Source organism: Archocentrus centrarchus, chromosome 24 (genome assembly GCF_007364275.1).
Source record: "Archocentrus centrarchus isolate MPI-CPG fArcCen1 chromosome 24, fArcCen1, whole genome shotgun sequence".
Classification (NCBI taxonomy): Eukaryota; Metazoa; Chordata; class Actinopteri; order Cichliformes; family Cichlidae; genus Archocentrus; species Archocentrus centrarchus.
The window spans coordinates 1,950,021-1,973,570 of NC_044369.1; the positions used below are offsets into that span (position 1 = coordinate 1,950,021).

At 43.3% G+C, this 23,550-nt stretch overlaps 1 protein-coding gene across 4 annotated transcripts in view; it reads right to left on the minus strand.

The window, feature by feature from the left end:
- The window catches only part of col12a1b (collagen, type XII, alpha 1b), a 147,135-nt gene that overhangs the window by 98,364 nt on the left and 25,221 nt on the right, over positions 1-23,550 (minus strand). For 3 of the 4 annotated variants that reach the window (XM_030720897.1, XM_030720896.1, XM_030720898.1), the window contains exons 13-19: positions 11,735-12,004; positions 6,890-7,156; positions 5,782-5,974; positions 3,836-3,960; positions 1,280-1,429; positions 893-1,012; positions 313-477 (exon numbers count right to left, since the gene is read on the minus strand). In XM_030720897.1, coding sequence (XP_030576757.1) covers positions 313-477; positions 893-1,012; positions 1,280-1,429; positions 3,836-3,960; positions 5,782-5,974; positions 6,890-7,156; positions 11,735-12,004 — 1,290 coding nt within the window. The remainder of the gene's footprint in view (positions 1-312; positions 478-892; positions 1,013-1,279; positions 1,430-3,835; positions 3,961-5,781; positions 5,975-6,889; positions 7,157-11,734; positions 12,005-23,550) is intronic. The other variant, XM_030720899.1, reaches the window with a different exon arrangement.

Below are 23,550 nucleotides of genomic sequence, written 5' to 3' on the forward strand. Positions count from 1 at the left end.
TAACACTGTAAATTATAGAATAAAATAATGTGCTGCCCACAAATCTGCAGCATCTTTGTGATCCAGTGTGAAGGTTTGCAGCACTTTGACAAACATGCACGCAGAATTAAAGCAGCTCTGGAGGCAAAAGATGTTCCAATCAGGTACTAGTGAGGTGTACCTAATAAAATGGCTGCTGATTGATCATTTTCGTCCAATTCTAGTGAAGGCAGGTACTTTTTCCTCATCACTGCATGATGGGGAAATCGTGCAGTGATGAGGAATCATCATCCTAAAGCTCAGCGCTGCTCTCCAAAGGTGAAGCTCACTCACCGATGGCGTAGAGCTCGATGCCGTTGTCTCTCAGGTTCTGCGAGTTCACGATGACTTCATCCTGGGACTTTCCGTCAGTGATCAGGACACCAATTTTGCGGGAGTTTGGACGCATCCCCACGTTAGCTCTGAAGTTGTTCTGGAAGATGTAGTTCAGAGCCATTCCTGTCCCACAGCGATGAAGAGGTTTCAGTTATGAGTGCAGATTACAAAGAGCTACATGGTGCTTTTCTGTTGTTTAACCCCTCTGGAGCAAACCTAACCCATCTGAAAGGCAGTGAGTTTGCTTGGTAGGACTAAACATGGCCCTTATCAGTGTGTTATTATCCATACATGAGCTAAAGCCTTAAAAGGAGAGTAAATCTTAAGCCTTTAATGATTGGGCTCCATCCCCAACACAGCACTTCTCTCTCAGATTGACTCCTCTCCTGTGGAAACAGGAGGAGGATTTAGGAGACAGACACCTTCTCTACCTTATGATTTGGCTTCACACTTTCCTTCTTCAGAAAGCTTATAGTTGGAGGTGGATCAGGTGATGCTGAATGTGTGTTGTAGTGTAGTTAGTTAAAAATGAAATCACCTGTCATGGTGTTTCCTCCTTTATAGGGCAGGTTGGCGATAGCGTCCAGCAGAGATGCTTTGGTGGGGTGGGCATTCAGGTGCCATTCAGTCTTTGGGTCACCGCTGTACTGAGCCAGACCTGCAGAAAACACACCAAAGGTACGCCATGATCAGGGGGAGGAGCTAAAACAGCTCGTTTCAGGGGGAGGAGCTGCACTGAGGCTCAGTAAAACATAAATAAGGATTATGTTTCAATGTGAATCATGCAAAGCTACTCTAGTGGAGTCAAATAAAAACACGGAGCTACTAACTAGCAGAAAAGGTTCCTCTGAGGTTTAAACGTCCCAGAGGCTACGTGAAGTTAAGGTGAGGTTAACAGCTGCAGTAACAGCAGCGAAAGCTTTACCGATCTGGACTTTGTCGGGGCTGATGTCAAACACGCTGACCATGCGAGCGATGAAGCTGCGGATGGTTTTGAAGTTCAAGCGCCCGATGCTCCAGGAGCCGTCGACCAGCAGCACGAGGTCGGCCTTCGCTGTGGTCTTACACTCAGCCTCTGCAGAGAGATGGTGGTGTTGGGAGGAGGGGAGGTTAGTGCTACGCCTGCTACACCACATATACCCACCACGAGTGTCTGCTCAGTCTTATTGGAACTGTTTGTGTGTGAGGAAGGTGAGAAAGAGTGAGAGGAAGAACCTCAGGAGGAGTGAGGAGGAGTACATCACAATAAGGCTCACAATCATAAGTTTAGACAACGGTTCACATTAAATAATTCACACATTGTGTAACATCTGTAAATGCTGGATTAAGAGCTTTCTCCAGGGTGGTTTTTCTCTCTTTTTCTTTCTTCGGGGAGTCGTTCAGGGTATTTTGTGCTGCTGTGGTCTAAGCCGGAGCAAGCCTCTCCCACACTGTGATCTACGAGGCCTCCTGCTCCCGCACATTCCCGCTCCAGGCACCTGTGGGGGTGAAAAATAGCCGCTCGTCCACGTTTTAAGGACGACACGCCCCGGCGGTTAAAAACAGGGACCCTGTGTGTGCGATTAAAAACGTGTGAGGAGACAATCGACTTCATCTTTTAGCTCTTTTAGCATGCAGCAGAAACAGATGCTCGCCGCCCAGGTCGGATGCTTGGCCGCGGTCTGTCTGAGTTATACCACCGCCAGTAAACAACACGCTCATGTCCCTGCGACGTTCATTAATAAAAACAGATGTCATAAACAGAGGCAGCTTTCAGAGGTTTCTAATAAGATGCAGACAACTGCTGGATCCAGTGTCTCTGAGTAAGAGCAAATAAAACTCCGGCTCGGTGCAGAAGGATCCCGCAGCAGCTCCGAATTGTTGCTTTTGTGCAGAGGCTTCACTCTGGAATTTTTTTACTCCCAAATCAAAAACTGAATCATTTGAGATCTCAGGATCTGATCAGTATGGAGGAACTGTGGGGATGCAGATTCTGCTGAGAAGCTCTATGATCCTAATTAAACTTAAAGAGAGCCGAGAAGGGTCTCTGTGACATTTTGAACATTTTTTTAATGATCATTAAGGTGATTTTTCACTTTGGAAATCTTTTATATTGAGAGGAAAATCCAAACTCTCTTCCAGGCTGGTTTCTGGCTGATGAGTCTCTAAACTGCTGCAGACCAGCAGCTCGAAGGTTTCAGAGAACACGAGCAGCTGCAGCAGGAGTTGAGATTATCTGGTTAAAATGTTGCTGTGCGTTTGAACTTTAACAGCTTTTTTTTAACTTCAAGGGGAAAAAGGTTGTTTTTTTTTTTTGGGGGGGGGGGGGGGGGGGGGGGGGGTGCCATCATTAAACTGGAATAAAGGTGTTCCTTATTCAGCAATGAATGCTGCCCTGTGCGAATTTACACCTTTGAGGCCAATGCCATGATATGACTGATGCTATCATTACAATACAATCAGAAGACGTCTCCCAGTTTGATTTGATACATTTTTATGATGACAAAATATCCACTTATATCTTTCTGAGTAATCCTGCTGTTAAAGAGACAAACCTGAACGTGCACTTTCATGTTTGTGATGACATTCATTTCACCCTCACGTCTTTCTCTCTTCCTGGTGGAGACTATTAGTGTTGCATGTTAACATTTCCATTAGCCAAATGCTGAAAAGATGCTTGGAATCACATGAAGTTTTCTAGCTCTGTTCAAAGAGCAATATTTAAAAAGGATTCAATTTAATGGACAGTAAAAAATGATGTTTCTGCAGCAGATTAAGGAAAAAGCAGCTCTGCCAAACCATGTGGGCCTGTCAAAAACACTGAATTACAGCCTGCTAGAGTGGCCCGTCCCCTGCTCGGTGGGCAGTCGGTCACTGCGTCTGCTCCACATTACAGCAGGAATTTCTGCCCGGGATCAGCACCTCCTCGGGGTCTGAGGGGAAGCATAACATTTTCCTAGCTGCATACATCCCTGCAGCAACGAACCCTCTGGATCATAAAAAAGTCTAATTGCAAACAGAGTTCTTTGAGACAATTTATAAATGGGAAATATCTACTTTTGCATGACTGAGTGCACATTTGGTCAGCAGATACTGAGCTCAGTAGTGCTCTGCGGGAGCTAATGAAGATATATGCTTACGGCAATGCTCAGTGCTGGGGTGGATGCTAACATGGGAGCCAATATGTAGCATGTGAGGGGGGTCAGTTGTGCAGTTTATATATGCTAATGTCAACACTTCAGCACATGTAACTCTGCTCTACATGACACTCCTGCTGAGACAGAAGGGAGGAGAGGAAACGCGAGCCAAGCATCCCTAAATAATGTCTTCTAATTTTAATCACCTGCATCGAGTTTCAGTCTCAAAGCGACAGCTACTTTAATTCCCTGCGACAACATGTCAGTCAAAGTCTTGGCACTAGTCTGAGTGACACTTTGACATCAGCGAGCGTCTGCTCTGCAGGCCTGCTAAACGAGAGCAGCGAGGAGTTTATCAGCTTTACCAGAAGGACTGATAACCGGAGGCTCGGGTTCATCCATCAGGGTCGTCTTTTCCTCTCCTGCAAGGGGCATGCTCTGCCCTCCATCAAACATCCCAAACACAGCGACAGAGTACTTTGTTCCTGCCCTGAGGACAAAGGGGAAGGGAGACAAACCAACATGATGTGAGACATCAAAAATGCAGCTCCCGTTTCTCCAAACGATTCTCACTGAACTGCAAACACGAGAAAAAGCTTTTTCTGCAGCAAAAATTACATTTCTGCACTGTAAAAAAAACACACAGTAACTCACGCCAAGTTGGATTAATAAAGTGTGAAACTAAGCTGCTACAATCAGCAGCAGATAAATCAGCAGCTGTTCTTATAAGAGCTGGAACTTCACCAAGTTTATCGTCTCCTCTGTGAAGAGTTGCAGTTCTAAGAGATGTAAACTGAATATCTTTGGATTTTGTACAGCATAAACAATCAGTGACATCATGGCTGTAGGAGGCTGTGCTGAAGCCTAAATGTTTGACCATGTTGGCTGCAGTCTGATTCGCAGCACCGGTTCAACAATAAATGTTAGATTGAAACCATAACAAAGCTTTATTTGATTTATTTAGGGTTGAATTCCAAACTGAAACGTAACTTTACCCCAAAAACTTCACATTAAAAGATTCCCCGTGGTGGAGTTTTCTCTGAAAATAACGAGCTTGCATTCAGTGTTACTCAGCAAAAAGCGGAGTGTGAGCTCTGTTATATCAGAGCGCTGACGCCGAGCTTTGGGAGGCCTTAACTGTACCTGTAATCTAGCAGAATATAATCCACCAGTGCAAGATACAATCTGCAAAAGGTTCTCTCTGTAAAAACTTTATGGTGTTCTGCTAAATATGCTTTGATTTAATTTTCTTAATGTGCATCAACAATATACTACCTGAATTCAGCCAGCTAAACTGTTAGGTGACCATTAGCACTGTTCTTGGCCACACAAACAGCATCATCTGCCCTCATCTCACCCTTTTCCTTCCATCCTCCTGTCACACCAACCCTCTGCATGCCCTCCTTCCTTCTATGAACCTTCTCTTTTCATCCTTTCATACCCTATCGTGCAAAAAAAGAAGCCGCATGTGAACATAATCCAGAAATACTGCCATCCTCTCTGAGCCAAAGCTCAATTAAAACAGGACTGAAGCAAAGTGGAAAACTGTTCTGAGGACAGACGAATGGACGCCGTGTCCTCCGGAGCAAACAGGAGAGGGACCAAGCTGTTATCAGCGCTCGGTTCAAAAGCCTGCATCTCTGATGGTACGGCATCTGGAAAGGCTCCATCAATGCTGGAAGGCATATCCAGGTTTTAGAGCAACACATCTTTCAGCAGGATGATGCTAAACTGCATCCTGCATCTATTCCAGCAGCACGGCTTCATAGTGGAAGAGCGCGGGTGCTGAACTGGCCTGCAGTGCAGACCTCTGACCAGCTGAGAACAGCTGAAGCATCATGAAACCAAAAACAGGACAAAACAGCCCCAGGACTGCTGAGCAGCTCGAATCCTCTATCAGACAGGAGCGGGACACCATTCCTCTGCCAGAGTCCAGCAGCTGCTCTCACACGTTTACGGACTGCTGTTAAACAGTCGTGGTCGTGTTTGTAAATGAGTTTCAGTGTAATTCGGTGCTCTCCCATGCTGGAAGTGGAAAATAACCCCCCTTGTGTCTCTCTCGGTCTCCCTCCTCTCCAAGTACCATCGCTGCCGCTCGCCCCGATGCTGCCGGGTCAAACTGCTTTTCTGGAGGAAAGCCTCTGTGGGTTTGCTGACTGTTATCATTAAAACCTGCCTGTGCTGGTTAAAGAAATGGTAATTTATTTAATAATCTCCCTCTAAGCCTTCTCCTGTTGACTGACCTCGTCACCGTCTCATATCTGTAAGTTGAAGCCTCCATGTAAGTCATGAAATACCTCAGAAAGCTTACCTGAGTTCCTCTAGAACCACTGTGTTATCATAGGGACCAACAAGGAGCTCCTCCAAGTCAATATCACGCCCCGTGGGGTGAAAGGTCACTTTGTAGCCCCTGACCTCCCCGGGTGCTGGATCCCAGGTGACTCTGAAACTGGTTCTGGTGGGCTCTGAGGTCTGAAGGTTTCTGGGACTCTTGTAAGGTGAAACTGAAACAGAAGAAATCAGCAGTAACTTCAGGACAAGCTCACCCAGAACTAAACCCAACACAACTCCAACTGTGGGCGAAGGTTTTTAAGGATCAGCCACGCCACATTCAAGCCAGTTTCTCATTAGTCCATAATACAATTCCTTGAACCCGGTGTCAACCGTTAGGAAGCCCAGTGTCATGCTGTGTGTTAGTAATGCTAGCGTGTGATTGAGCATGTGTTTATCTGTGATTATAGTGTTCCTGTGAGCACGTACTGCAGCACCTGTGGTGGGAAAAATGCTCCTTTAACAAGAAGTTCAAACATGAAGTCAGTCCCTAAACTGGATTTTTGGTGGGAAGACAGGAAAAAAATCTGCAGCTTGGACCAAAGGAACTCGCTGTGAGGCTTCTAATAAAAAGTGTGAGTAAATCATCAAACATACCAGGTTTATCCACGAACTGGAAAATCAGGACCGTTCAGTTCTGACGGCCGGAGAAAATATCTTTACCCAACACTTCAACTGATTCTTTTTCCTTTTTCTCAAAATTAGAGCAATATAGCATAAAACCTTCCTCACAGGAGTATTTTTTTCTCTTTAAAAATGACTTTAAATGTATTAAACATATGCAGATTCTTACAGTGTGGATATAAGGGCACCTTTCTATATGGTTCTGTGGTGGTTTATAGTGACTTATGGTTACATCCAGCACCTGAGCTAATACAGCCTGATCACTGTAGATAAGAAGGACTAAAAATGTAAACCTAGACTTTAAAATCGAATACACGGGGCCACTCAGCAGCAGATTTTTTAATTGTTCACTTCCCCCAGTGATAATATTTTGAGACTGAGCACAGGTTTAAACATCATGACTAAGATGTGCATGTGTCTGCGGCGTGCTGTCTCTCAGAGGGTTGAATTATGGACCAACGTACGTGTCGTTCCTACTCCTTGCCTTGCTTTTCCTTCCCTGCGCTTGTACACGGGTAGAACGGTGATATTGTACGTGGTCACGGGCTTCAGGTTCTTCATGACGGTGGAAGTGACCTTCGCAGGGACCTTCTGGACCACTTCTTTGCCTCCATCGCGAGGAACGTACTTCAGCTGGTAGTTGAGCAACTTGCCCGGCGCCGGCGTCCACGTGACTCTCATGGTTTTTTCTGTCTCATCCGACACTTTCAGTCTTTTACCTTCTGCAGAGGCTGAAAACAAAGATGCACCACAACATGATTCATTACACTACGTTACACAAAGCAAGTGTATTTTAATAGAATCAAATAGAATCATTGGGATCAAAAATATTTGTTTTTAGTTTGTTTACATGTACAGAACTATAAAAACCCAAAGACGGGACAAAAGTGGAAATTTGTTACCTCGTGTTTAAGGTGATGCTAGTTATACCAGTTCCCCTTTAAATGTTTGCTCAGAAAACCTAAAAATGTATTTGACTTTATCCGGGGTTTGTTTTAAACCTAACTAAGAGGCTGAATGGATTTTTTTCACTTCATTCTCAGCAGTTTTCCAAGCGGAGACCTCCGGCCAAAACCTGCAGTTCCCCCGATGTCCACTTGAGGCTGGCTCTTAAACCGAGTCAGTCCCCATAGACTCCCATATTAAACTGACCAACTTTACAGCAGAAATAAACACATTTACAGCCTGCTACAAAAACAGTTTTGGCCTCTAAAGCTAATTTCCCTCTTTATGACACATATGGAGGATTATTTTTGTATAACAGTCCTGTTTAAAGGCTTAAAGTGCTGCAGCTAAAGCCAGTCTCAGTTATTGAACTGCACCTCTCGACCAGCGTTACGGTGTTGCTGCCTTTTGGAGCAATTTCATGCAGTTATTTCACAAAGCACGTGGCCTCCTGTGCAATTAACTGAACTCATAGTTCTTCTAATAAGTTTGTGCTTTAGTTTACTTTGAGTAAAATTCTAGTATTGTATTTGTGTTCATTAGCACTAATTAGTCTAAGTCTATGGATGCAGCTTGCACTCCAGCCTCGCATCTAAACATGGTCATTTCTGGCCTCAGAAAACTCAGATGGCGAAGCTATAATGTTAAAATCCAGGCTTCAGAAAGGTGGTGGTTACATCACACCTTCATTATTTAGAATCAGCCCTTTTCATCCAGGAGATCCCTGCACTGAGATCAGGCTCTATTTAAAAATCACCAAGCACACCGCACACGCTGAAAAGGCAGTCGCATGTGGTGTTGTGTATGTATGTATTTATTTATTGTCCTTCCTTTAGCCTCACACTGGTGTCTGTCCCACCTGTGTCTCATCAGTAAGTTCCTTATCTGCGGATGGATACGGTTCTCCTCCCGGCACATTGATTTTCCATCTCAGTCACATTCCTTGTGTTTATTCCTCGGCCCTCGTGTGTGATCCCTGCTTTAGAGTCTGCTCTAAATTACTGTCCGAATCACCACCACTTTCTAGAGGACAGTCGCTAACCAGCATTGTAGAACATCTGATTGAGAAACACGTCTGAGCTCCAAACTGTTTTTTTTTAACTTTAAACTTCTGATTAACTCATTTGGGTTAAAGTTTTTATTTCTGTCATGTATCTGCCATTCCAGTGGTGGATGCTCATTTTAAACAAAAGCTCAGGATTCAGACAGTTTTTTCCTACTGTTGGCTCTGCATGATGTCATAGAGAGGGTAAATACCTAATATGTTCACAGCTCTGGACTGCCAATCAGAAGAAAGTTGGCTTAAAAAGAAGGAGAGACTGAACTGAAGTGGCTTGTCTCAAGCAGAGTATGAACAGAGACCCAGTGTGATCCAAAGAAGAATTATTTTGAACTGTGAATCATGCACAGCTACTCTAGCAGAGTCCAAATTTATATCTATATATATGAATTTGGAAGTGAGAAACATGGGTCCACAGGTTGATAATGATTGTTATGTAAATGTACTTTATGCCACATTTCCATGTTCTCCATAAACACTCAGCATCCCTGCCATAAAGCTCCCCTCAGTGTTTTTTATTTAAACTTTTCCAGCGATCCTCTGTTCTTTTGGCCGCGTGAGGTATCCCTCTGTATTCCCTCAGTCGTCGTTAGCATTCATAACTGCAGGCCTAAATGTTGAGTAATACTATCAGCTACCCGCCAAATGTAATTGGTTGTAAATTAGGCTTCCACCCAGAAGTGATCAGTTGGGAGGAAATGGTAACCACATTTTCCCTTTCCCCCCCGAAACAGCAGAGAAGCCCTGCAAATTAAAATTAACTCATTCCGACGACTCTGCGAGGAAATCGTATGTATATTTAATGATCCTGGGGAACGTTTTTTTGAACAAATCGATTTCACTCTGGAGGATTTTTATAGGTGGAAAAAAATACTGAATCCAACTTTTCAGCGTGTTGATGGATTTAAACGAATCTGGAGCAGGAGATTCAAAGGTTCTGCTGGAAGGATGCATCGAGGGAACCGAGACATGATCGTTTATCTGCGCGCTTTGTTTTGGGTGGCCCCGAGGGTGTGGATGTGATTTCCCAGGCGTGCATATGAAACGAGGGATGTGTTGACATTTTTAGAGCGTCCCTCGACTCTGGGACACCAACGCTGTACCAGCAACCCCCCCCCCCCCCCATGAGTGGTGTTATTTCTGAGACTGCAGCACAAGCAGAGCTGTCACCGTGCTGCAGTCTCACTTCAAATCTTAGCCTGAAAAGAATCTAAAATGAAAATCTTAATTCACATTTGGACTGCTTCCACAAACCAAGAACAGAAACCCCGTGGAGAGTGCCAACTGTATGATTATGTAAGAAATACATTTTGCTTTTCCTCACAAAAGGAAGCATTGAATCTGTTTTGGCTCATGTTCACATGGCATGCTGCCTTCTAATCAAAACAGCGAGTTTCAGCCAAATGTCTGAGAATAGTGAGGACGTCCTTCACTTCCCTGTGAGGGTTAAAGATGCGGGTTCATGACCCAGACGCTGCATTTTAAATATCTGGACTGATGCTAACCAGGTGATCTCAGAGTAACTAGCAAGGCACGGTAACCCCTAAATAATGACTATTGATGCATTCAGAGACCAAAGAGTACACAGGTGAGAGGGAATTTCAGGTGGCATGAACTCAAAATTAGATCTGCTCCAGTAAGAGAGAGGAAAAGTTACTGGAGTCCTTTATGATGCACTATATAGTGAGTGAGTCATTGTAGTCCTTTCCAGATGTACGTACAGATGTTTAGCTTTACTCTATAAAGTGCACTCAAAGTATTCCACAATGTCCTGGAAAATCAGCGAAGCAGAACCGAAGGTCACTGCCCAGGCATTGTATAACACTGAAAACAGACACAGTGTGCCAAGAGCCGCTAATCTTGTTTGTCAAGTACTTTATGGCCATTTTAGCTCGTAACTTATTAAATCAAGTTATTTAATCCTGAAATCTGTTCAAACATTTGAGAAGCCTGGCTGCTTTTCTTGCATTAAGTAAGTTTTACAGGGGGAAAAAAATGATTTAAAGGTTCCTCATGTTTCCCAGCTCTGTATTTGTTTAGTGTGACATGGGTTAGGATGAGGCGTTAGGGTGGAGATGACATGAAAACAATAGGAGGGTTAATGCGTGTTAACAGGATTTTGGACTAACACAGAAAGATGAGGAATTACAGGCTGCACTAATGATGATTTTTTTCATAATGTACATACAGTATCTGCTGACAGGCTGGATTATTTCCCCCCCAAACGTCAGTCTGAAAAATGCTTTTTTGGATATTTGTGAGTTGTAACAAAGGAGCTACAAAGCGACAACCACCAGGAAGTGCCAATAACTGCAGTTCCTCTAATGTCCACTTGAAGTTCCCTCCTTTACAACAACTGTGTTGGCGGTGATTTATTTATTTAATAAGTCATGAGTTTGGAAACTTGTGTTTCCAAAAAACTAGCTGGAAACTGTTAAGACTTAAAGTTTTGGGTGTGGCTGCTTTATAATATGGCTTCATTTGAAAGTCTAGGATAGTTTGACTTCTGGCTTAAAAAAAAAACCCAAAAAAACCCTGCAGTACAGCAGAGGCCAAAATGCTAAGCTCAGGAGACAAAATTCAGAGGAACCAGAATCCAGTGGGTGAACTCAAGGCGGCAGCATCCACCCTTTCTGTGCAGAACATGGACCTGCTGCTAGTCCCAACAATGACAGGTTAGCCTGGGGAGGAAAAAGTGGCTGCGGAGGTAAGCTAATCGGTCAGAATCACATATACTAGTGTCATGTGTAAATATAGTGGCATTTATATCAAGCACTATTCTACAGTAATCTAAAGAGTTGGGACAGCCTGAAATGCGCTCTCTCAAAGCCTGGCAGGATTTCTTTTGGGTGGGACGCTTTCAAATGTCAGTCAGCTCACGACCCGAGGTCAGGACAGGCCGTCTTGGTATGAGTAGAAAGGGGATTGCAGACTTTGGGGTGGTAAAAAAAAGGTCCCACCAGCCTATCAAACGTTGGGTAAGACCATGATGTTCAGGCAGGTTCACAGGACTTTGGTCCAACACCTTTGGACCTTCTTATCAAGAGTTATTCCACCATGACTGCTGAGACCATACCAGAAGGGGGTCAAGTTTTTTTATAAAGTTTATCTTCTCTTTGTTAGCGGGTACTCCGATCCGTGATCTGGTTTGTGTTTGGAGAATTGAAGCAAATGGAAACACGTGTTTGCTCAGGGTTAACCGTAATGTTTCTATCCTTTCAGAAATCTTTGCTGTCACTGATTAATTTTTACTCTCACTGGTGAAGATCAAAGACTTTGTCACTAAAGATTCTCTGTCTCTTACCGTCTGTGGTTTCCATCCCGGTGAGCGGGTCGCTGTCTTTGTGACGGTAGGCAGCGACCACAGAGACCTGGTATATCGTCTCTGGAGTCAGACCTTCCAGCACGGTGCTGGTTTCATCTCCTGGCACCATTTTTTCTCCAGCCTCCTGGGAAAACATGGACTTCCACTGAACCCGATACGTATTCACGTTCCCAGGCGCGGCGGTCCAAGACGCCACAAAGCTGGTGTCGGATACATCACTGGTGACCAGGTTTTTAGGAGGGCCCCCCTCTGAAAATAACAGGGAAGGGATGGATTAATCAAAGGAACACACATAACAACTTACATTTTATATAAAAATAGAAATGGTGATTCCATAGTTTAAGTTTAGGTGAAAGACCCCCTTATTTAGGACACAAAAGCCCCTAAATATCCTACCAGATCGCAGCAGATGGTTTCAGACTTGCATTTTTATTCTGTACAGTCACATTGGCTGAGTTTTTATAATGTTCTTTCCAGTATTTGTGACTTCTTTCATTTAAAACAAAGGGACCATTTTGGATGTGCTGGCAGATCAAATTATTTTTCAAAATGGAAACTATTAAAAGGCCATTGAGTGGACTGATCACCACAGCCATAAAGGCCTGAGAGGACGGGATAAACACATGTGGAGAGCTGTCCAGGCTTTCTGTTCATATTTTTTAGGATACTTTAAGTTTCTTCAGCTTCATTAGTGAGTGCAAATCATTGGATCCGGGAAAAGGGAAAGACATAAAACATGTCAGGAACCGCATGAACTCGAAGTGTCCACGCAGCCAATAGAACAGCACCAAGAGGGAATCTCTTTAATACAGTTCACTGGATGACTTTACATCACCAAATCATCACTGTAGTCCTCCTCTTATTGGAGGATCGTGTGCTGGAGGCTTTGATTTGACATTTTATGATCTTTTCAGCCTTTTGTTAGCTAGTCGATGATTAATCTTTGCGAATGTCTCTCTTGTGGGTTTTATGAACCTTTAGTGCAATTTATTAAACAGAAAACTCTATCTTTACATCATATTTTGTCTTGTTTCCATGTTTCCTCTTGTGAATAACATATCTGCTTATTACTTCTAGCCCCGTCTGGCTGGTTTAGATTTCTAATAATTATGATGTGTTGCTAATAAATAGCATATTTTTGGATGCCTTTTAACATCCGATCCACGTGAAAATCAATCTTTCTGATTAACACCGGCACATTCGCAGTTCTTTTTCCTCCGCTGATCAGTGACCATTGTTCTGGATGTGAAGGTGAGTTCAATATTATTTTTAACAACAAAATTAATCAACCAATAGAGGAAAATTATACTATAATTAAAGCTGTCCAAATTCTACTGTGAAGAAATCTTATTACAAATATAGTTTTAATTGTTAGATATTATGAGATTTACTGTGGATACTCGTGGTCCATTCAGACCAAAGTCACGCTCTCCAGAGGATGAACCTTTACGATTTTTGCACTTTTAGCCTTTTTTTTTTTGAATACTGCAGCCTGCAGGAGCTGTAACCTGGACTTTAACCTTTACAAAGATTTACCTTTAAATGCAGCTATAATAAATGCAAGAGCCCAGCATGTGTTCATCATAGCGAAGGGAACATGGCAGTGAAGCTTCGTTAAATGTGGGGCTCAAAGTGCGCAGGAATAAGCGCTAACTTGTTTCGGGGGTTTCATCATTTAGTTTGTTTTGATCTTTTTGTGGAACTGTATCAAAATACAAGCAGAAGTTACACATTTACAGATAAAGGCTTTCACCGAACCTGTCAGAAATAATGCTGCAGATGAAAAGGATCTGATTAAACTTTGCGTGTAAACATTTTGATGCTTTAAGCAGAAGCCATTATGCTCATTTCCAGCTCCATAGTTCTGTTTTTGGACTCTCCTCGAATACCTTTGCCTCATTCAAAATAATCCTTATTTGTCTTGTACTGCGCTTTGGTGCAGCCCCTCACTTCGTACTCTGTCAAACCATCTGGTTTAGCCCCTCCCCCTTTAAGCCAGTTTTTGTCTGACTGGCTGCCCCTCGCAGCCAAAGAGAGGGTTTGAACAGCAGGTGGGTGCAGCTTTAGGATATTTGGGATATAATAAAAAATGTCTGCAGTATGAGACAGTATGAGTTCTTACAGAGGTTGTTTAAAACCTAAAAAAAGCAGATGCTCCAAACTGAGGTGTGCAGAGTGACTTTAACTCGACCTGCAGCGCAGTCACAATAAGCATTGACTGTCCTCCCACTTCACCGCTGGCCTGCGCCCGTGCTCCAGTCTGTGCCCGTGTATGCTTTAGCTTGTCTCAGCATCTCCACTCGTCTCTCTCACACTCGCTCGGTTGTGAAAAGCACTCTTGCAGATCACAGCGAGGTTTTATAGGATTTCCAAAGAAGCGGCCGTCGCTGAGGAAGCACTGGATTCCATGCGTGGGCGCGGTCAGCGATCAGACTACGCTAGCAGTCTGCGTTCGACTGAACCACACGGAGGAGGCCGCAGCACGACACACAGTGATCACACTGGTTGAATAAACTGGACTCGGGGGGATCAAACATGCTCGGGCACAGCGCAGACTGCCTTAAAAAATGTCTAAATGTAACGCACCGAAGGAGCTTAACTGAACTTTCTGACAGCTCAGGCACACACAGATATATACAAACCCTACAAATCTACTTTGTGTTGCTTCTCACTGACATATGAGCTCCTCTTCTTCCATCATTCATAAATATTTCCAGTGGTTTGCTGCGTCTGGATGGGAAAGCGAAAGGAGGGAGGGCCGATATTAAATTATAATTCTTTGTCTGCGTCGATGAAGTTTCCACAACAGGATAATTATCACCAAATATTAAATCCAGCTATATAATCAGAAGGGTGAGCATGAAATGAATCATATTCAAGCTTTTTTGCCAGTTGATACACTTCTTTGGAGAGAAAAGGGGAAGAAAAAAAAGTTTATAGTAGGAAAAATTATTTCTGGTTTGTATTCAGAATGTAAAAAATCAGGATATGTATTTTTTAAAGTTTCTCTGTGCGCGCTGACGGGCTCTAGAGGGTCAAAATGTGCACGTAGACACTCAATAATCTGAAGAAAAGGAGAAATAACTGAAATTAAAAAGGAGCCTGGATGTTATTGAAAGCAGGCCACTGACTTCCTGCCAAATGATGGTGGAAACATAATTTTTATCGTCTTTTTAAATGTGTAAAACATGTGGCCAGACAGAAGGATAAGCTGTGTCAGTGAATTAAGTTGCAAACAAGCTCACAGGCATGTCATGACAAACAGACTGAAGTTAACAGGATGCACGCAGAAACTTTTTCAGTTTTCAAAGGAAGGCGGGAACGCTGTGAAAGGTACGGATCACCTGAAACAAGCTTTTATTTTGACAGCTTTCACAGGTTAATTTTTACTTTTTCCTGCATATTTTTGGGGGAATCTTCAAGAATGTTGTGAGAAATGTGCCAAAGGCATTCAGGAAAAACTGTCATATGTGTATTTATTAGTTTATTTATTAGTTATCATTGCTGCTCAGCTTCACTCAGTCCCTGCAGCTCTGCCACTAGCAGGAAGCTACCGTTTGCTGCCATTTTTTAATCTTCCCAGAGGAGCTCCGGCTCTAAAAATTGGAATCTGAGTCCGGAGGCTTTTGGGAATAACAGCCGTCAGATGGAGTGTGGAATATCTGGCGTTGTGCATATGTTCTCGAGCCTCTTTTTTCCACAGTCCATCAAAGCAAATCTGAATAAAACCACAGGAAATTTAAGGCGGTATTGCTGATTTCTACCACTCTCTATCCATAAACTATTTACAAATCAAAGTTGAGCTGGTTTCAGCTGGTTTCAGCTTTTTCCAGCGTTCCAGCAGCACCTTTCAGAAACCGCCACCACCTGAAGGCCATGTGACTGAGGCAGTCAGGTCCTCTCAGGTCTGCCTTCTCTGTGCTGGTTTCAGACTGGCTGGGACTCCCTGCAGTCATAGTGGAAAGTCTCTGCCTCGTATAAACTTGGCTTTCTGACATGTTCCATCTACCATCAGCCACCAAAATGTGCAGAGTCACTGCAGCTTCGTACGGGTGGCCCAGATGGAGATAAAAACTTCACTCAGGTGGTGTTGATGGTGCTGCTGCACTCAGTGAGCAAGACAAGAAACTGGCCGGAGTTTCCACTTTGAGTGTTCGGGTTCACATCAAAGGGACTCGTGCTGACACACAGGATGGACATGAAGCTGATCCAAATCAATGAGAAAGGATAACAGGGACTAGAAAGAGAGGTCATATTTCTCTCATATTAGCTTCTCTTCACTGGGTCCTTATTGAATCCAGAATTTAAGTCCAAGACACTTATTTCTTTTTCTGAGCAAAGGCCCTGAAAACACTCTGACAGACCGTAAAGCTCTGAGAGGATTTTAGTTGCACCGAGGGCATCTGCAGAGCTCTGAAAGACAAAAAGGAAACCCGGAAATGTCCCGCTGTATCCACAGTCTGCCAGCATCAGGAGCTCACTGGAGAGCTGAGAGTAAATAATTAAATAAATAAAACTTTAATGAAATCCTCTGATGGAAATATTTGCTCCCAGCCAGTGTGACCACAGCAAGTTTTTTCATCACCTCCATTTATTTGGCTAAAAATGCGTGTTCGCTCTTTTATCCCAGCTCTAAACTGGAAACTGAAGTGAGATGGAGCGAGATGTGAGCCAAACTCACTAAACAAAGTCCGGCCAGAGAGCGCAGACCAACCTGGAAGGTCAGACCGGTAACTCAGCCTCACCTATGACACCCTGAAGCATACCCGAGGAGAAAAAGCTGCAAAGAAACCGATCCCCTGTTGAAAGCTGAGGTCATTTTAACAGGTTGCAACACATTTGGTGTCCTGCGCTTATGCAACTGCCAAAGAAAAAGAACTCATTACAAGAATTAAATCTTTATATATGTATTTTTAGATCTTATGAGGCTGAAATTTAGAGTTTTATGGAAGTCTAAGTTGTGAAAATATAAAAGATCACACTTAAAAGTCATTAACATAAAAGCAGAAAACAAAAATTGTCTGGAAAACCTCTTTAAATAAACCTCATCATCCCCATTCTTGCAGCTTTTATGGACATTTGTTTTTACTAGTTTGGAGACTTTTTTCAGCGTTCTGTGGAAACCATTCAAACTGAATTATATAACTCTGAATACGCAGTCATCAATTTGACAAAAAGTGACATGTTCCCTTCATATTAAACAGTTTTCCATCCCGCAGCAGCATCACGTTCCACCCGTCCCACAGTCCGGGAGTCCTGGTTAATGTCAGCGTGCTGGAGTTTCTCCAAATGAAGGAGTGAAGCAGAAAGCAGCTGCAGCTCCTTTTAAATATCAGCTGTGGACAGGTTTACATCACACAGCTGAGCGAGATGGGCCACAGTTACACAAATGTCATTAGACTTTATCCCGAGATCCGCTGTGTGAGAGTCTGAACAAGTTCGCAAGAATGAAAACAAAGCCTCTGTGCGGCATTCGTGCAGGAGTTTGGTTTGATGGATCATAGAAAACACTGTCCTGAATCTGGCCTGAAGGTGAGTTTTCCATTTTAGCATCCGTAAACGGAAATCTGCTGCACATAAAACGAGGCTGTGGTGAAGCTTAACACGGGCTCTTACTGTACAGTAAGAGTTTTAATGCGGGTACAGTATCGCTGCTGATCTGAGAAATTCAGCCCATGCATGCAAAGGAAACGAGGGTAATGAGTCCCGCCAGCTGCAGATGTGGGCTAGAACTAGGAGAGTCTGGAGCATTACCACTGCAGTTACTGACAGTTTTCCTGATAATTTGAAGCTCATTGTGTCTTTATGTTTGCAGGTGGCTGTAGCTCAGGAGGTCATCAGGTTGTTTGATTACTGGCTGCTCCAGTCTGCATGCCAAAGTATCCTTGGGCAAGATACTGACTTGCTCTCCGATGTGTTCATTGGAGTGTGAATGTTAGATAGAAAGCACTTAGGTGCTGACATGAATGGGTGTTAATGAGGCATGTTGTAAAAAACACATTGAGTGTTCGAGTAGAAAAGCCCTACATAAGAAAAAGTCCATTTACCATTCATACTCTGGAGAAACAGCCTCAGTAATAACATGACAGATGTCAGCTGTGGTATTCCTCAGCTTCAAGCATCTTAACAGCTAAAGCACTGCTGAGCACTTGCAGTGGATATGAGCAGATAGCACTTATAACAGCCTGAAAAAGTTGTTTTTCTAAGCAGTTTCACAGTGACACAGGCCTCCAGTTGGTGACATCTTCCAATCACTGGTCTCTAGGGAAAAATGTGCATACCCAGACTGGTTGCAAGTGGTTGCTGGAAATCACTGTAAAATCAATTGCTAATGCCCCAGTTAAACAAGCCCAGAGATGGGTCTGTGACCACCTGGTAAATGATCTTCTGTAGTTTGCACAGAAGATGCCAACTTTTCTGCAAACACTCCACAACCATCCACTAACCAGCAGTGAAACTGTGTCAGACGTGACGCAAACTGGAAATGGAGAACATTTGCCTACAAAGTAAAAGCTTTTTGGACATGCTGGTGGCAAAACTTTCATTTTGAAGGTGAAAATGGCTTCTGTTTCTGCTTTGCATTGCACTTTTTCAAGTTTCACTGCTACTTAATGAGTGGTTGGAGAGTGCAGATAATTTAGCATCTCCCATGCAAATCAGGGATGGCCACTGTAATCTGCTAGCAATCAAAGCAAACACAAGGAGGCTTTTGATGCAGCTCCCTCTTTGAGACTGATTTCACCCTGCAATAGCAACCTCCAACAACCACTTGGCAACCAGTCAGGGAAATACGCATTTCTCGCTAGGAACCAGAGGTTGCCGGGGAGTCACCAACCGGTGTCTAGGCCTGCAAGTGAGGTCTAAACACAAACACTGCCTAAGTGGTAACAAAGGGGAAGAAATGTTGACCACAAAGTGAGTCTACATTCAGTGACAGTAACAGCAGTTATCTGCCATCATCATAACATTACTGAGAGAATTTAGCCAAAAATTAGTATCAAACCCATTAATCAGTCAAAAAATCCAAATACAGATTCTGCTGTTGTTTTTAAGATTATGTAAATGCCTGAATGTTGTATGCAAAATTAGTGCAAACAGGGCTGTGGCTGCAGTGAAGTGCACCGGTCCATCATGGTGAAGAGAGAGCTGAGCGTAAATCCAATGTTGTCGATTTACAGCTCGACGTACGTCCCTACCCTCAACTATGGTCCCGAGCTTTGGGTAGTGACCAGAAGAATGAGATCACAGATACAAGCGGCGGAAATGAGCTTCCTCCAAAGGGTGGCTGGCTGCTCCCTTAGAAATAGGGTGAGGAGTGCAGCCATTCAAGAGGGGCTCAGAGTAGAGCCGCTGCTCTTCCACATCAAAAGGAGCCAGTTGAGGTGGTTTGCATGCCCCCGGGGCGCCTCTTGGGTGAGGTGTTCCGGGCATATCCCACCGGGAGGAGGCCCGGGGCAGACCCAGGACACGCTGGAGAGATTATATCTCTCGACTGGCCTGAGAATGCCTCGGTGTTCCCCTGGATAAGCTGGAGGAAGGTCTGGGTTTCTCTGCGTAGGCTGCTGCCCCTGCGACCTGGCCCCGGATTAGTGGAAGAAGATGGATGGATGGATGGATGGATGGATGGATGGGTTGTATCTTCTTCAGTTATTTGCATTACAGGTGAAAAACATGATGAATTGTTCCTTTTCTGTTTCCTTGATGGGAAATAGGCCGAAGGTGGCAGAATGATGTACAACCTTTAAAGAGTGTTGATTATTTCTAATTTATTGCACAACAGGATAAGAAGCAAAATGTGTTCAGAAACAAGAGCTCACTGTTACGACTTCAGAGCTCTACAGGCACCTGCTAACTAATCTGTGAGGCTAACACAGAGACCCAGAATGACGTTAAAGCCGAGTATTTGCCGAGCCCAACCAAACGGCCGAAGGCTGATTGAAGAGGTTACAAAGGCAGAGATGAAGAGGCTTGTAGGAATCCTCCTCTTCCTCGTCCCTGCAGTAGAGTCACAGTCAGCACAACGTACATGTTCTCCTTCTAGGATATACAGTGCATTGCTGATAGCAAGAACACAGATTTTTCATAACATTAAAAATTATATTTAACAAGGATTGGTTGTTCGATCAGTAATGAAGATGGAGTATAAGCTTGTATTGGAAGATGTCCTGGGTTAAAAGTGCTGAAATCAGACCAAATAAAGACAGGATTTGTGCTGATTTGTGGCCAGATGAGTCAAAAAAATAGCTTTCTATAGAGGGAAAATAGAGCAAAGTAATGCATCACTTAGACAGAAGAAATTTTTATGTCACAATCAAGCAGACCAAGACCTCGGCTGTGCTCCCAACTGAGTGAAATAACCCAAAAGTAGCCATAATAAGAGCTTTATCATCAAATATGTGATGATTCAAAGGACGATTTATCTTGTTAAATAATCGTGAGCTTGAAATAAATGTAGTTATTATTTCTGCCATAAACACATAGCCCTGTGTCACATTATTAAGAAACTTAGTTGGATTCTCTGACCAATGAACTCTCCTTTATGTCTTACATCTTAACTTGACCTCATGACTTTTTCCATCAAGAAAAATGTCTAGCAAAAGATTTCATAGGGAATTTTTGGACTCTACACCATGTTATGCCAGTAAGCACCAACAAACTGAACCATCGGGGAAAAACAGAAAAAAAAAGGCATGGCACCGCGACCGGGAAGGCATCCGGAGCCTGTGGACAGCACGATTAAATTCCAGGCAAGCCCTCACAAAGTGCAGAGAAAGAAAGACAGAGAGCAACACGAGGCAGAAAGAAAGTAACATGAAAGACGGAGAGAGACAGACGAGTGGAGATAGAAGTGAAGACAGACACAGAGACACACGTGGAGACAGACGGGCGTGAGTCAGTGTTCCCTGCTCCTCCTAACCTTCCAGCCTTGCTCTCAGCTGGCTTACATTCCTGTTCGGTCTTGCTGCTCCTCATCTCTTTCTCAGTCTGGGTGTCTGCTGCTCTGTCCACTGTTGCTGTTACTGCAAGTGGAGAGCAACGAGTCTGCCCCAAGAGACCAAACGCAGCTTAAAGAGGGCCTATTCTGCTTTTCCTTGTTGTTCTGTTCCATTGGTAGGTGCTCATATTAAACATGCCCAGAGTTTGGAACAATGATGACAGTGTTGTACAAGTAACATGAGCCAAAAGCTCAGGTTTCAGACTGCTCACTAATCACTCATTTTTTCTACTCTGGGCTCTGTATGATGTCATAAAGATGGGATGTCACTAATATGGCCATCTCAGGCACACAGAAGCTCCTCCCACATTTTTCACATTTTCTGGTCGCAAGGGATGGCCAATCAGAAGCGATGCTCCACTTCAGAAGCTTAACAAGATTTATTTCTCCAAGGCCTCTTCCCTTTTGTCTTGACTTTATATATCAAGAAAAACTGAATCATACAACACAATTTACACTTTAAAGGGCGACAAAAAAACTTGTTCTTCATTTTTGATTTTCAGTGGTGTGAGGAGAATCCACAGCCTGTGGAATAGTCTCAGCCGTGGTGTTTATTTCAGAAAGAGTGAACCAATTTATTTAAAAAAAAAAAACCAGCTTTGTGCTTACTCACATTTTTGCACGCCCCTCCTTTTCTCCACAGTCTGATAAGCTTTTGCAGGACAGCATGAGATAACATTTTTGACAAGGTTCAAATATGTTCAAATTGCCTCCGTCCACATCTTCACATAGACTTAGTCTGTAATTGTGGGTTGCAAAATCAACACGTTGCAGTTGGTTTGAACCAAGCCCTTAAAGCCAGATGGGCATAGGCATGCTCATGTGCTTCACACAAATAGGGAATTCTGACATTCTGGCTTCACTTAAGATTCAAACCTGACATGTTTATATGGAAAGCAGGACCCTCTCATAGGTCAGCACACACATCAATAATATGCAACATGCTATTTCTGGTTAATTCAGAAGTAGCATGAATTAATTGATGAGGATCTGGGGTTGAGGTGGGTTGCAAATAGGCTTGCAGCAGCACCAGTTTGCAGGCTAAAGCAGCTTAAATAGTGCACCCTGATTATGACATTAGTCCGTTGGACAAATCTCATACATCATCAGCCAAACCATCAAATGATGTGAGATCAGCTTATCTGCTGGGACAGTAGGCTGAGCTCTATCTCATGACACACCAGAACCAATGCTATGCTCAAATTCATCTGATTTTCATGCTATTTATGACACCACAGACCACCCACCGAATCTAGTCTAAAAGGAGATGTGGTTAGCTAAAGCCTCCTTCACTGGCTGGATTTTCTAAAGCCTGAAGTCAGACTCCAGAAGCGGTTCAGGAGTATACTTCCCACTTACAATGTGATGTAACACTGAAAGTTTATCATGATCTTCTTGTCAAAGAATACCAGCACATTGCCTGCTTTAAGATTTAAGACTGTTTTGACTCTTCTGGCTTAAAATATTCTAAACAATTAACTTAAGTGATATCAGAAGTAATGGGTAACGTCAAGAAAATAAGACCCAAGTGGTAAAAGAAGTAATCTTTAAAGACTAACAATAACCCTCTATGAAAACTGGAAGGCTTCCTCCTCTCTCCGTGCTCCAAGTGTTTATTATTTCTCCCCAGTAACAATAATCCCGACCTCTGAAGCCTCCCCGGGTATTGAAAATCAGATCATTTATAACATTTTGGAGAAAAAGAGCCTCATGTTAAATGCAGACTTCCATTAAATGTTTGTTTTAAGAGCTCTTGTTATGATCTGGTCCTTTTCCAGCGTTTAGTCACAGGAATTACGGAAAAACCTCAAACATTAACAGTGGCTGTTGAGCCATCATAAAAAAAGCATTATCGGTTAATCTCAGGGGATCGGCAGCTCACGGCTGTGTGTGAAAGCTGACACGGAAATAATGTGCGGCTTTAAACTGCTGCGCTGTTTATTTTGCAGGCTCTACATTAGATAGGCTATGTATTTATTCTCTGTACCTTTTGGAAAATATGTGTATTAATAAGTGTTTATTTACGCCTAAAATAAGATGTTTTGTCAGGTTATTCTGATGTTTTATCCCCTAAAGTCACGTTTAATAGAGAAATTTAATTTCCCCAAACAAAGGGGCTTAGAATGAATCCAGAAATATGCCAGAGTTAAAAGAAACAGGGCCAGCTCAACTGAGCTTTTTAGATTGGTTTAGGCCATTGACTCAGCTCGATGGCACATTTACTGCTTGGGTCAGTCTAAGTACCATAATGAGCAATAAAAAGATGGTGCTGTGTGTCACAGATCGTCGAATTCATCAGCAGCAATAAGAAAATTGCTCTTACTGTGCCCGATAGTTTAGACTGCCATCATATCCAACAATGGAGCTCCGCTTTTGTAGCTGACGGTTAGTCGCTAGCAGACTTTTCAGGCTCTAGTTACACAGCTAACCCGGTGAAGTGTTTACATCCCTGTCATGTGCCAATCATTGGTATCGTTCCTTCCTGCTGGTAATTGCATCAATTGCTCATCTCAAAGTCACTTGGTACCTGCTCATGTTTCCTCTCTAATGGTGAGTCTGCCTGTCGCTGCTACAAGTCGCAGGTTTTCATTGGCATTTTCTAGTCTGTCTCTGGTTGCTACTCACTGGTGGTCTCTTCTTGAGGGGATGCCACTTAACAGTAACATGCAAACAGCCCATTGTTTAATGGGTGTGTTGTTCTAAAAGATGTATAAGCTCTGGTCGCTGAAGTGTCTGTTTCAACCCAAACCATGACCGATACCTCTGCCTAACCAAACTGCAACTGCAAACTGAAAATAAT